Consider the following 14,302-nt stretch of genomic DNA (forward strand, 5'->3'; position numbering starts at 1 on the left):
TGTCCCAAACTCTCCAGCAAGAACAGGTGAGGTTGCTGCCTTGAGAGAGTATGGTGATCTGACAAGAAGAATTTACCATGGCCAAATTCCAAACTCTTCTGCATGGTTGGTGGAGGACAATGTTTGGTTCGGGCTATAAAAGTTCTTCAAGCTTCCATATTGTTTTAGGAAATTCGTCGGCCTTACACATTTTTTCACAAGGAAACAATAGTATTGCTTGAATCATTGCAGCTAAAAAGGGGTGTAGCTGTGTTTGAGATTAAAATCAAAATCAACAGGCATTCATTATACTTAAAACAAGAGATCAAGCAAGTTGGAAATTAAAGGAAATAAATCCAGCACTCAGTTTGACCAAAAAAAAAAAGCAGCAGCAGCGATAATTACGACTCAACGTTACCTTGCCATCGTCCAAAATATGGTCCATTACGGTTTGAGAATATTGTCCAAACACCTCTCTACAGTTCAGAGTCAATACCGAATGATTAAAGAGCTAAACAGATGTGGGAAAAAACACCAGCAAGGACACGATTAGGAATCGATCTTGAAATAGTTAAGAAAATTTTCTGTCCAAAACTTTATAAATATATATGTGAAATGAGCTAACAGTGTCAAATTTCAACAAGATATTCATCACATACAAACAAATACTTCCAAATCGTAAATTAAGCTCTAAAACACTTCCACTTGTCCGAATCATAAATAATACAGATAGCTAGGGGCATATGCTTGCAGTGGTCAACGTTCATTAATAACAACGCATTCACTTTTGCAATGAGCTTGCCTAAGTATGTGATAAAAGAATTTTTTTAATAGAAAAAAAGAATTTGCCGACAAATTTTGACCATATATGTGATGACATGCAATTTAATATACAACATCTAGTTATATTTAATCATCAAAAGCAGAAACTTTTAGTCAATGTTGCGGTAAGGTCTAAGATGAGCTTTGACCACCTAACTGCTTTACAGACCTACACTAGGTAAAACTGTAAGAGGCCACGGAGTCTTGTATGAGACAGGGCCAGTACGGTCACCGTAGGTATCAATATTAGTGATGTAGATGGCTGATTCTACTAAATGAAGACTGAAGTTGTGGAAAGGAACTTTGACCTGGGAGTTGCTGAAAACTCCTCATCAGTCGGCTGGAGGTTGAATAGGACTCCAAGATCAAAGAGACTAAAGAGAAGACATGCCATGAATCAACTAAAATGTATAGATTGATCGGGACCAAAAACACGTAGCAGCCAAAAGAAGAGATCGGTTTTCTACGAGAGGGGTTTGGAAAAGTTGATAATGTCGAGAAATCTGTTCCTCTCCTAGATAGAATTTTTATAGATTGTGATGTAGTCAACCTAGTGGTCCTACACAAGCGAACTGGAGGACCAACGACAGTGAGCATTGAGATTGTCCCACGCATAAGTCCTAAAATTTGACCATTGGTATAGAAAGATCTCTTTGTAATGAAGAGAAATATGAAAGGAAAAGGGAAGAGACTCCGAGGACTGACTCCTCGGCTGTGCGCCGACTGCCGGCTATAATGAACTTGGATTTATGATCTCTGATCATAAAGTTCACTCCTTCTCTATTACTACCATCTGAGATACTCTTGTCGAAGTTTTACCTTGAGAAAACTAAATGATGGGGGCTGCCAGAAAACAAGAGTCAATCTGGCCACCGTAAAAAGCTAGATGGAAGCCTCAAATGTTCCTAGCCGTCTCATACACTGACCTTGGGTGCTGCTCTTTATCCTCAAAGATCCGGCTATTTACATAAATGAGTCCTAACATTAAGCGACCAGAGGAATACCGGACTTTTCTAGACGTTCCCTCCTTTCCCCAACCCTTTCGGCCATTGGTCCGGACGATGGAGACTCAGGCTTCATGGTTGTATTGACAAATAAGATACAAAGGATGAAGAAGCAGGTGCTGGAACCCAGTTTTATAAAAGAAGGTTAAGCGATTCGAGGCGTACGAGGAAAAATACTCCTGATTGTGAATCGTTTTAGATCATGCTTATCGTGCATACCCAATCATATCCGCAGGAGATAGTTGAAGGGGACTTTGGTATGGGGCAAGATAAAAGCAACATTGGCTATTTAATTTGAAGTCCAAATAGAAGGAGGTTTTGATAATTCAACTATTGCTATTGATGAGAATTGAGCCAGTTAAAATTTAGCTGCTTTAGTCCAACCAATTTAAAAGAGTTCAACTATGACGTCTACTGGGATATTCTTGAATCTAGAGTCCCTTTTCCTTTTTGGTTGACCGCATCTCATCTATAAAAAATCAATCCAGGAGAGAAACGGATTTCTCGACATTATTAACTTTACCAAAACCCCTATTGTAGAAAACCGACCTCTTCTTTTGGCTGCTACATGTTTTTGGTCCCATCGACTAATATATTTTAGCTGAATCATGGCATGTCTTCTCCTAATCTCTTCAATCTTGGAACACACACTTATAGGGGAGGCAGTGTTCTTACATTATTAAAAAAAGGGTTCATATCATGTTTTTGTTAAAGCTAGTTATAGCACATGCAAAAGTATGTGATTGCTAAAGAGATATGAGATGATGAAAGCATGGGCAAAACACTAATATGCCTTCTTCATAAAGCTGTTTAAAATTTATCCGTTATATTGCATTCTTAATCTAAGCATTTTTTTATATTTTTTTTTATGACCAAAATCTAGTATAAATTTAGATTTTGAAGTACACGAAACTCTTATTATGCATAGAGTTTTAAAAATTTCAACTTGAAGAGAGTTTTTCCTCGGACACCCCAAAGTCTAAAGTTAGGCATGGTTTAAGTCAACATCGTTATTTAACCACGAGGGACAACAATGTTTGCGACAATAGCATATAACAAAAATGGAATCAAAGTGAAATTTCCGATATATTGATCACCAGGAAGAGCAGCCATGCAAAAGGGGATCCATTTTGGCCAGCACCGATGGGATGGCAAAAGAGATGGTAAGGGACCTTAAAATACCTCTCCTCCTTGGAGGCTGAGAGAGGTAGGGAAATTGGGGATGAATGCCGGTGGATGCCTGTGATGGCTGGGGACAACCATGGGATGGGAAGATCAAAGTCCTTGAAACAAAAATAGATCACCAATTAGAATAGCAGGAAAAAATAAAACAAAAGAGAGGAGTAGATTTCCAGAGAGCTCAATGACAACGGGAGACAATGTCAGAGCTGGCTAAGGAGGCAATTGCTGCATAATTGAGTAGAGACATCCATTAGTCCAAGATCAAAGAAGATGCAAAACCAAGAACCAGCAGAGGCAAGATGGGGCACAGAAGAGACCAATCAAAGTTACCCAATTTTTTTCCCTTTGGCCAAACAAAAGTTATCCTTTTTTATTTCTTTTATTTTATTTTTTGATGGTGTGTGGCTGGTTGGTAACCTTCCCTTATCCACCACTCGACCAGGGATTAGATCACTGGAAGAAGCTCCTATTCAGATCAAACTCCATCTTCTAATGTATCTCAAACCATGAGTACACTGAGAGCATAAAATGCCTCCTTGACCAACCAAAGAACTATTTGTAATCTGAAACACTGTCCAACGGTACTTAAATTGCTTGATCCCCTTGCCCAAATGCTTCGAATCCAATGCCTAATTTTGCACCAGGAAAATGAAAGTTGAGATGCATTGAATGTTGATGTTAGGCCTTTCAAATGCCTACTAGGTATTTAGCTGGAACTGATCATCGTCACCGGCCGCTGCATGTTCTGAACACCATCAACACCAGAAAATTTGACGAACAGTTCATATGTTGACAAACCAAAGAGCACCACGACAAGCAGAGAGATAAAACACATAATACAGCATGCTGCCAATTTGAAGCAGCCAAGATAAAACACATAATACAGCATGTTACCAATTTGAAGCAGCCAATTATAGCTTCAGAGCTTTCACAGAAGCCTGGAAGGCAATTAAAGCCAGGAGAATTAGTTCTTTTTTTTTTCTCTACTGAAAATCAAGGAAGGAAGGAAAATTACGGATACAAACCTTGCGTTACAAGATATCAGAGGCTTGCAAACCTTGCATTACAAGAGATCAGGGGCTTGCAAAGATTATGAATTTCTTAGGTCTATGAATGTCAATTGCATCTTAGATGAGGTCAACTAAGAAGCAAACCAGCTATCCACCTAGAGCAAGGAGATCTCATGGTACACAATGATTGCATGTACTCACACTACGATTTTAGGAAAGCCCTCAGATACCTTTTCTGCCTTACTAAACAAGAATATAGCAGTAAAGCACATCTTTATCATTGGATACGACAAGCAATATTTACAAGTACGTGCAATTTAACTTGGTCATCACAATGTTCAGAGCAACCAGATAAGATTGACCGACTTGCATGTGATAATAAACCACAACCTGCAAACACTATAGTATATTGTACAATCTTATTAAGCTGTACAAGCATCTCTTTTCGTTGGATGATGGCCATAGTTGCTTTCAACCATACTCTAGGTGACCAGAGGCGTCATGGTCCCTGGTTTCAGTTTCACTATGTCTCGTAGACTTGACATGACATTCAAACAAAGATGATATCGTTGCTAGCATTGGCATATCATAAAATTCACAGAAGTAATTACCCTCAGTAATTATGTAGCTGGGCTGCTCGACTTGTGAGTGGAACATATCGTACAGATGTTTCGCTTCTAACATTGATAGAACCATCCAGCTTCTTATCAACTACCTTCAGATCCTGGAAAAGGGTGCCAACAGGGATCACCATCCTGCCACCAGGCTTCAACTGCTCAACAAGTGGTTGAGGTATCTCAGGTGCTGCAGCACCAACATGGATGGCATCATATGGTGCCAGTTCTGGCCAACCCAACCTTCCATCTGCAGCCAGTGGGTAAGTCAAAATAAAACAAAGATAATATTAAATAAAGAAGCAGATCTAAATAGTGCATAGCAGCAAAAAATTCCGAGCTGGAGAGAAGATTCCAAATATACATCAACTTCTTATAATCTGTTGTAGGACTAGAAAATCCGCCAGTTCATTATCAAACTTCATCAATTCAACATAGTCTGGATTCCACCAAGTTTTTTAATAGCATTAAGCTAACTTGCTATTCTTCAAATGTCAAAGTTGATTGTAGCTCTATTTGTCAACCTTGCCCATACAAGAATACCATCTCTTAAGGTAGTACATAGTGATGCAAACACAAAACTGGTAAAGTGGATTGTGTGAAAGAAAACCTATAAGGTGCAGATATTATCCAGTAAGAGACCAACTGCGAAAAAGAGGATCAGAGTGAAAATATAAACCAACTTTGATACCATAAAAATAACTTTAACATACAAACCTCGCCCCATCTGTTGTCTTTATACAGGTCTTTTTTTGTGACCATTCCTTGATAAAAAAGGACCACACCTTCTGCTGTCACAAGCATTTCAACATCTTTCCTAGCAAGTTCACTTAAATTTGGGCTTAAATGTCTTTTACTGCATCATTCAGCAGCGATGCATATTAGCCATTTAAAGAAGAAAAATATAAAAAACTGCAACAAACCTGGGAGCTCATGCAACAGTAAGACCAAAGCTAAAATTTCAGGAAAGGGTTGAACCGAAATTCAATATAAATAGGATCACATTGCGTAACAGACACAAGAAGATCATGAATTCTAGAAGCAAAACCCATGTTATTTGGTTATTTCGCTTGTGATTTAGTGTATCCACACCAAAAACCACATCAAGAGCTAGTAGGATTATCTAGTTTAGGTTCGGAGTTTGCTTGCACTTTTTTCTGGAAGGGTTTTATTACTAAATTAACTTTCAGATCAGATAAGAACTGTTGGTTGTAGATTGCAATGATAAACAGCCAGAAAAAAAGAAGAATTATCGCCATAGAAGATGGGACAAAATAAAGAATATGGAGTGATTTATCTAAAGGGGGAGGAGGAAAAGAGCAGCAAAGGCACATAAAGAGGAAAAGAAACATCCAGATCTTTAATTTCTTTATCAGAAAAAACCATTAACCATAACAGATTTGCCGCTCTTCATAGACCACTACTTATAGGCACCTATTTACCTAAAAATCCTAAAGCAATTTATTTAGAATCTACAAGGATTCCCACCTCACTGACCCAGAACCTAGGATTCTAAGTTTCTAACTAATATATAACTTCACTCCTAAAAGAAATCCTAATCAAACAGAAACTCGGCCATATTAAAGACTACTCCCATCCATAAATGCATGTATTCAGACTCTTTTGACTTAAATTAAACAATCTTAAGCCTTTCAGGGCGATCCAAAATTCACCTTAAAAATAAATCCTATATATGATTAAAAATTAAAACTATTTCCTACATGTCAAACTGTTATCTTCCTGCATTTCCTTCAGTTTTTTGAATAGTTCGTAATTATATGACAAGGAAACCTCATAAATAGCATGCCAGAAACAAGGTAACCCCCTCAATTGTAGTCTGATTTAGAAGAACATACCAGTAACATGTACAGAAAGAGAACCTTCTTTCAACAATGATGCTGCTGCACTTTTCTTGATATTCTCAATGGAAGAAGTAACCAGCTCAGGAATGTGTTCAACACCTACGGCACGACCTTCAGGTCCGACCATCATTGCAAAGCATGCTGTTAGGTACCCAGTCCCTGCAAAATAACACAAAATGGAAAAATAATTATTGAAGTCATAAAACCCAATGAAACAGGGGACAATCTTTAATTATTCTACTATTATAACTCCAATCATTACTTTTAAAATTTTATGAATAACGAGCTCAAACAAAATTATTAGCCAATATATATGTAATATAAGCATAAGGAATGCCTGGCAGATTTACTTATGGACAAACATTTTCCCCTGATATAATGCTTTGCTTTTTAGAGTAAATAACGGTCAAATGAACCAGCAAAATGTACTAATGACCAATGCAAGAACCAAATCATGAACACAGATAACACATTCAGAAGCACATGAGCGCACATATGCACATGCATGCCCGCACATTTGCATACAATTCATACATGTAGGCACGAGAGCATGCATACATACATACATGTTTATGTACATGCATATAAGAACATATGTATGTACTATGTGCAAACGGATGCTTATGTACATACCATAGCCATAGTCAACAAATCTTATCCAATCTGTAGTAGTTGAGTCCAGCTTTATGAGTCTTTCATCATTTGTTGCTGTCCAAGGTATACCCTAGCCATGTCATGCTGCTTCTTCACTAAATCTATGTTGGACATAGGGCTATCAAATAAATGAGCTGTTCGTGAGCAGCTCATGTTTGGCTCAGAAGTTAGGTCACCACTGGCTTGCTTGTTTTAACAAATGAGTTGAATATGAACTACAATTTTGAGCTCTAAATTTAAATGAGATGAATAAAAGTCAGACCGAGCTCACTTGTATTGAGTTTGATATATCTCAAAATATTAAAAATAATAAATAATTATAATTTAATAAAAAATATTGTTTTATATTTATTAGTGTCTTTCTATAAATTATTTGAAGAAGGAATTAACTCAGCCGTTAGATCTTAATCCAATGGCTCCACTATTTAGACAAAAAATAGAGATCTAACAGTAGAAGCATTAGATTAAGATCTAGCAGCCCCTATCAATGGAAGGAAATTATAGAACCCCAAAAGAAAATGCCTTTGGCCCTTTCTGTTCCATCTCTTTCTCGACTGCTCCAGACCATTCACCCCAATCAGTTTTACTGTCCTCTCTCCAAACTCCAAATCAACACAACCACCTCCACCTCAGACTTCCCCACAAGATCGCCTCCCTCCTAGTCTCATGATGGCTATTCCTCTCACTCTCCAGTCCCGACTCTATGGTGAAGGCTCTGGCCTTCTCCTATCTCCAAAACCCAAGTCATGAGGGTGGCGATCCCCTTGGCGGGGCATCAATCTAATGAAGGACCAACTCCTCTTTCATCACAACTTCAATGCCTAAGGTGGTAAGGTTGTTCGTAGAGGAAGAGCTGTAGATGTCGAAAGAGATGGGAGGAGGTTTTATTTTTTTTACCTTTTGTTGGAAGATGATGGTGTAGTCAGATTCCATATGAAGCCCGACCTGCGACGCTTGAGATGGCTTGACATCACAATGAAGCAAGCTCAAGCTTAATATTTCCAGCTGGACTTGAGCCTGAGCTGCGCTCGAGTTGCTCATCTAGAATTCCAAGCCAAGACTGAGATGGCCTCAACTTGCTCATGTTTAGCTCGTTTACACCCTACTCGGATTGAGGTGCCCTCCCTAGCCCTGAACACCTTTGCACTTTTTTGCAACCAAGCTTCACTGCTTGGACACTCTCAGGGACACCCTAACATGCCAAATTAGATAATAGCTCATACTTTGGACTTAATTTTTCTTTTCAATTGAAAAAAAATCTAGAAGTCAACCTCCACTTTTCATGCATAAAAACAACACTGGAAATGTTGCACATCAGTGGAAAGTGAAATCAGAAGTCTGAAATGTCCTCAGGGATTGTTATTGCAGATTTTCATACATGCAAGTTTCCAGCTGATGTCAACCTTGTTTCCCTTTTTCCCATGGCAGGGCACAAGCATTGGCAACATATATATTTCTTTCTGCAAGTTAACATCTCAAGTGCCTCCAAAACTACTCCCAAAAGTTGTTTTTCTTTCATGACATCAGAAAGCAGGTTTAAATCTTCTCCATGGAGGATATCCTCATCACTCAACTCTAATATCCACTAATGGATGAGCATAATCCATAAATAGAATCGAATTGAATCTTACTGGAACAAACAAACATAATGCCAAAACAAGATAAATCATAAGTCTTAAAGCCAATGGACCACGATGTAAAACATTTTTATTGCAAAAATCATAAGGTCAATATAAGTTAAATTATACATATCCTAAAGTAGAATGAGCACGATATAAAAAAAATCAGTTCTAAAGCACATTTGACGTAGTCTTAAGATTCAAAGTTCAAGTATTTTTTCCATTGCAGATGGTTTTGGCCAAATAGAACAAAATAGTAAAATCGGATTAAGAGTTTATTTTAAAAATAAAATATTCAAAAAAAAAGTTACAGGGAAAGTAAGTAATAAAGATGCTACAAGGCAAACAAATTTCACCAAATGAACTAAAGGAAAAAGGAAATATTACACAGCCTACAGTGGAGGATCTGCTATTGAGAATGGTAAAAAAAGGCAGATAATGAAAAGTGATCAGTATTCAAGGTAAATTCTGCATCTCAGACAAATCAAAAGTGGATCCCTCTTGGCAATAGTCAAAATCATCACTGAAAAATAAGCTCATTTTGGTCTATGTTTCAATCAGAAATGTTCAAAAACAAGCTTGATAAATTGCTTTGCTCTGCTCTAGTTGAGTTTCTAAACAATAAAGCCAATTCTCAAGGCAGATATTAGTATATAGCACACATTTTGAGTACAAAGTTTCAAACAAACAAGTGTAGCTACCACTCCTGTTTGTTAATTTTCATACAAACTATATGCTAAATGGGTGATTTCCAAAAAAGTTATATGCTGTGTATATTCATTATAATGACTTTTTAACACTTCTATAGAGAAAAAAACACTTTTCATAGCTTAAAAGGAACAAGTTAACAAAAATATATCGTTTTAGTTAAACTATTCATTTCTAGTCCTGACAGAAGAAATATGATAGTTGATTAAAAGCACCCCATTAATATGACTGCTAAGCAAAATAGCTGCGTCAGCAACTGTCAGAAGCTACAATTATAATATGCCTTTACGCTGCCACTCATGCTACACTGACCCATTCCAGTGCAAAAAAAAAAAATTGGGTCAGGTTGGATGAAACTTTACTCATGCAAGGTTCATGCTAGGAGACAACAGTCGATTTTCAACCAAATAATAATATATTTTCCTCCCATGAATGGCCACCCTTTAAAAAGTATGGAAGAAGAAAATTTAAGTAGCCTCAACGCATTGCCGAATAAAATGATGCAAGCATAAAACATGAAGTTTGGGATTCTCCCCAATTATCCATCTACAAAAAATAAGGTTAATAAAGCTTTTACAGAATATAAGACAGACAAGAATACTGGTGTGGAACCATTTCAGTTAATGTAAAATATGTAGCAGCAGATGCAACAATAATGTAATTAATATACATAGGGAATTGACTTCTCCATTTCAACTGAATATCAAATCTCACTATGAAGTAACGTTGGCTCAGCATGTATACATATGACAGTTTAGCAATGTAAATGAAGCCTGTAGTCTGCAGATTTTGAGAAAGCTTGGATAGCAAATATAATATCTAAAAACATCATCATGCAGAGTAAATAGAATGTACGAAATTGCAAAGATAAAAAAAAAGCCATGTTTGTTTCTATGCCCTATGACAACATTAAACCGACAATGCAGGTATCATACAGCATAATAACATATCATGTCTGAGTAGAGCACCTGAACCAACATCCAAAGCATGCATTCCTGGCTGCAGATGTTCTTTTAACAGTTCTAGACAAGTTGCGTGCATATGAGGTGCTGATATAGTTGCATTATAACCTATTTGCATAGGGCTATCAACATAGGGTGGGTTTCCAGCAGGTACAAATAAACCCCTATCAATTGCCTCCATTACTTCTGCCACTTTCTTTGATTTGATTATTCCATATTGCTGCAAATACTCCACCATTGCTTTATTTTTATCGCTTGGTCCACTAGTCCAAAAATGCTATATTAAAAAAGGAGAAGAGCATTAAGGCAGATGATCCTCCAAAAATATCAATGCATACCTGCTCTCTTATCATTAGCAAGAGACTATTGACAAAAAAAAAAAGAGCAAAAGAGAACAATCTCATGATTTACAAATTAATAATTAAACTATGCAAAACAAGAGTATAAAAAAACCAAAATGGACAGAGCTTAGGCAGCATCAAATAGGTATGGTGTGCACTAGCACTCATATAAGAACTTTCTCGCCAATAACAATATCTCTTTACAACTAAAAAAATTTATAAATATGAGAAGGATAATCAACAGATCAACATAACTTCTTAAGTTAAATAAGTTAACAGTTTGATTTAAAGTATCATTGAACCAAAGTACTCTTATTTTAAAATGGATATCATGTCCATTTGCTAGTTCTTTCAAACATAAAAAGTAGCTTGCTAAAGTTGGATATCCATCGTAATATAAAACTGTTGAGCTGTATAGCATGTGGCACAGGGTGAGATGTGAAGAGAAGAAAAAAGATGTCCCTTGGTGGGAGAAAGAAGAAAAAGTCCACTACAAAAGAAAATACTATGTTAAAGGCAACCAATAAGTCCTCGTAATTTCGTCATTTTACTTATACCCCTATTTTCGTACAGCAAAAGAACTCTAAAGTAATGATTTAACACCAAAAAAGGACTCCTAGATTACATATAATTACTCTGGGACTTATAGGGAACACAATTAGAGGCAAAAATGGATTTCTATGTTCCTAAACTTCACAATGTCAAAATTTACCATTTTTTAAGAATAGATGTGACTCTAGAATCCTTGTTTGGACCACAAATTAACAATCATGGCACTTATAGGATGGCGTAAGAATTACTTTTAAGAATAATACATCCGAATAGATGCTTCAGGAGGCAATATTTGTGGAGTCAAGAGTTTGTTATTGAAGAGTAAGGTGTAGATGTTGTGGAATGTATTATTCTCTAATTTTTATTCGATACCTCTATTAGTCTATAACCTCAAAACAATATCATAACCTCACCAGTTCATGACAAATAGATGTTGCACATTGACCTGCAAGCTCTATGACCTAATCCACTTAACCTCTAAATTGCTGGTCCTGCAATTCAAGAAGGTGATTTTGTATATATGTTGCAAATTGACCTGCAAGCTCCATGACCTAATCCACTTAACCTCTAAATTGCTGGTCTTGTAATTCAAGAAGGTGATTTTTCAGGCTGCATGAAGAGATAGTGTTTTCTCTTCCAACATCATAATCACTAATACCATGCCAATCATATTTAACCAAAGAAGCACTTGATATTTTTTGTTCCTTTCAATTCTTTAAAAATATCCTCTTGTTTCTTTACATTTTCTTTTCTTTGATTTTTCCCTTGTGAGAGACTGAGGACAATATATTACAAATTACAAAATGTTTACGTCTGTAGGGTGTAAGTGAAACAAAACTTTGACTCGAAAGGATTATAATCATTCATAGAAGTAGTTTATCAGGATTGGTAGCTCATAGATGCCAGCTATTCTGTAAAATTATTCTTCTCCTTTGAGATATGCTTTACCATAAGAAGGCCTTAGAAATTTTAATTGCTGACAAAACTTTTACAAGTTTATCTTGTAATCTTGTAATTCATTGTGCATTTGTTGTTGCAAATCATCTTGACTAGCTCCAATCAATCCCAGAGGATCCTAACCTTCACAACAATAGACACCAAGGTTTGTCGTACCAATCAATACCAATGCGTACCGACTAAATCGGTACACAGTATGGAGGGCCGGTGGCCACACCGACACTCGATACACCGAATCGGCCCCACTATTGGGTGTATCGATATTATAATAGGATAGTATCGGTATGGCGTCCAGTACCGACATAGTGAACTTTGGTAGATACCCCTACTTGATCCTAGGTTTCAACTCCTTTAAACAAAAGAGCCCCACTATGCAATATTCCTACCATCATGAGTTCGTGATTTATATTAGATCATTTTGGCATTAGGAAGCAAATTAGGCAGCGTGCAATTTCACAATCATTTAGATTTTGAAAAACATGAAATTGAATGGAGATTGCAGGATATTCCAAGCTCAAAGTTCCTAATCTAAAACTCATCCCAACTCATCTTCAGTTATGTGAGTTTTTGAAAATTATGAACACAGACAATATCATTCGCATTGCCGAGATCTTTCACAAGAAAAAATTCTGAGCTAAGCAGTCCAGATGCTAGTTCGGCAATTAAGTTGGCTATAATATACCACCAAAAACACGCTGACCATGAAATGAAATAATCAATACATTAAAGTTACAAGATTTGAAAATTCGATTACTGATTCCTTATCTTTGCAATCATGCTATGTATGTTAACCTCACTCTAAAATTTAATAAGTTATTGTACGTGCTCGCTAGGAAATTTTATGTGAGCCTACTTAGGCCCGTTTTAATTCATCATCTGGTACTCTTTTCTTTTTCCCTCTTAAATGCGAGAACCCCTCATATCGCTTGCAAGAAATCAAGTTTAAGAACAAACAAGATTTTCGCAAACAAACTCATAAATTTCAGATATGCTATAGGTGTGTGTTCCTGCGTCTCAAAATTCTACCGTGAAAACACGATAGATCCTGAGAAATCAAGGAGAAAAAAAGCACTCAAGAAACAGGAGAAAAAGAAACCCTAACAAGAAATAGAAATCGGGGACGAAAAAGTCCACTTACGCCGAAGAATCGATTAAAGAGCAAGCGAAGTACCTCCATTCGAAAAAATTGATGGATCCCGGAGAAGGACCAGAGATGTTCCGAAGAAGAAGAGAGGGAGAGGGGCGAGAAAGGATGGGAGATCGCGGATAAGAGGAAGAGTGGAGAGCAGCACCGGATTCCTCAGCAGAGCACAGGCCCAGCAGCAGCGTCCGGCGTACGCGACGGCGTGCGTTTCTTTTCTCTTCTTTTTTCTTTTTGCTAAAGTCGGCGTGCGTTTTTCTTTATACGTCCATCGCTGCCGCCACTTCGCCTTTTTCTTGGATGCCTTCCCACAGTGGCTTGGACGCTCTGATTAGAAGTGATCATCTATGATCCAATCCATCTAATCTAATCCACCAATGATCCACTTTAAGCATAACAGTTTAGGTGTTAATGGATAAACCCATCTAAATCTATTTATTAAATGGGTTAGGTTCAAATTCAAATCTTTAACTCATTTATGAGCCGTTTAATAATTAAATTAGATTATGACTTGATCCATTTAATATTTAGATCCCACTTGGTACCCATTAGATTAGACTTTCCAAATCTCAAAGGACTGACCTAAAAGAGGTTGTCTGTTGTTGCAATATGCCATCGTTGGACCTATGATAATTCTAGCGACGGTGAGAGTGGCGACAAATTTCATGATGACTTTCAAGGTAGGGTGGCAATCGGGTTAGGTTGGTTTTGATGCGGGCTGGGTCGAATATGAGTTAGATCAAAAATTCGTCGATCCAAATCCAACATGTTTATTAAATAGATCAAATTTTAAATCTGAACCCAATGTGTTTATCAAGCAGGTAATCTGACCCAACCTACAAAGTTTATTTATTAAATAGGTCAAGTAAGATTAAACAAACTTTTAACAAACTAA

General features: G+C 37.0%; 1 protein-coding gene across 2 annotated transcripts; it reads right to left on the reverse strand.

Moving 5' to 3' along the window:
• Positions 1–4,253: 4,253 nt before the first annotated feature.
• LOC120111366 (protein-L-isoaspartate O-methyltransferase-like) lies at positions 4,254–13,696 on the reverse strand. 2 transcript variants are annotated; one of them, XM_039128341.1, is made up of 4 exons: positions 13,405–13,672; positions 10,423–10,693; positions 6,468–6,632; positions 4,254–4,861 (listed from the first exon to the last, which is right to left on the reverse strand). In XM_039128341.1, exons 1-4 carry the CDS (start codon positions 13,441–13,443, stop codon positions 4,611–4,613), a joined length of 726 nt encoding a protein of 241 aa, XP_038984269.1. In that variant the 5' UTR covers positions 13,444–13,672; the 3' UTR covers positions 4,254–4,610. The 2 variants fall into 2 exon arrangements, with proteins under 2 accessions (XP_038984269.1, XP_038984270.1); XM_039128342.1 differs by having other exon boundaries at positions 4,420–4,861; positions 13,438–13,696.
• Positions 13,697–14,302: the final 606 nt, after the last annotated feature.

This window comes from Phoenix dactylifera, chromosome 7 (genome assembly GCF_009389715.1).
Source record: "Phoenix dactylifera cultivar Barhee BC4 chromosome 7, palm_55x_up_171113_PBpolish2nd_filt_p, whole genome shotgun sequence".
Lineage (NCBI taxonomy): Eukaryota > Viridiplantae > Streptophyta > Magnoliopsida > Arecales > Arecaceae > Phoenix > Phoenix dactylifera.

What these genes read in the sequence shown, in the direction of transcription:
- LOC120111366 (XM_039128341.1), bottom strand. Translation starts at nt 13,443, where the DNA reads ATGGAGGTACTTCGCTTGCTCTTTAATCGATTCTTCGGC. An exon ending in TCTTTAATCGATTCTTCGGC is followed by an intron (nt 10,694 to 13,404) that starts GTAAGTGGACTT and finishes TTTTTAATATAG; the next exon opens with CATTTTTGGACTAGTGGACC. An exon ending in TCTTTCTGTACATGTTACTG is followed by an intron (nt 4,862 to 6,467) that starts GTATGTTCTTCT and finishes CACTGGCTGCAG; the next exon opens with ATGGAAGGTTGGGTTGGCCA.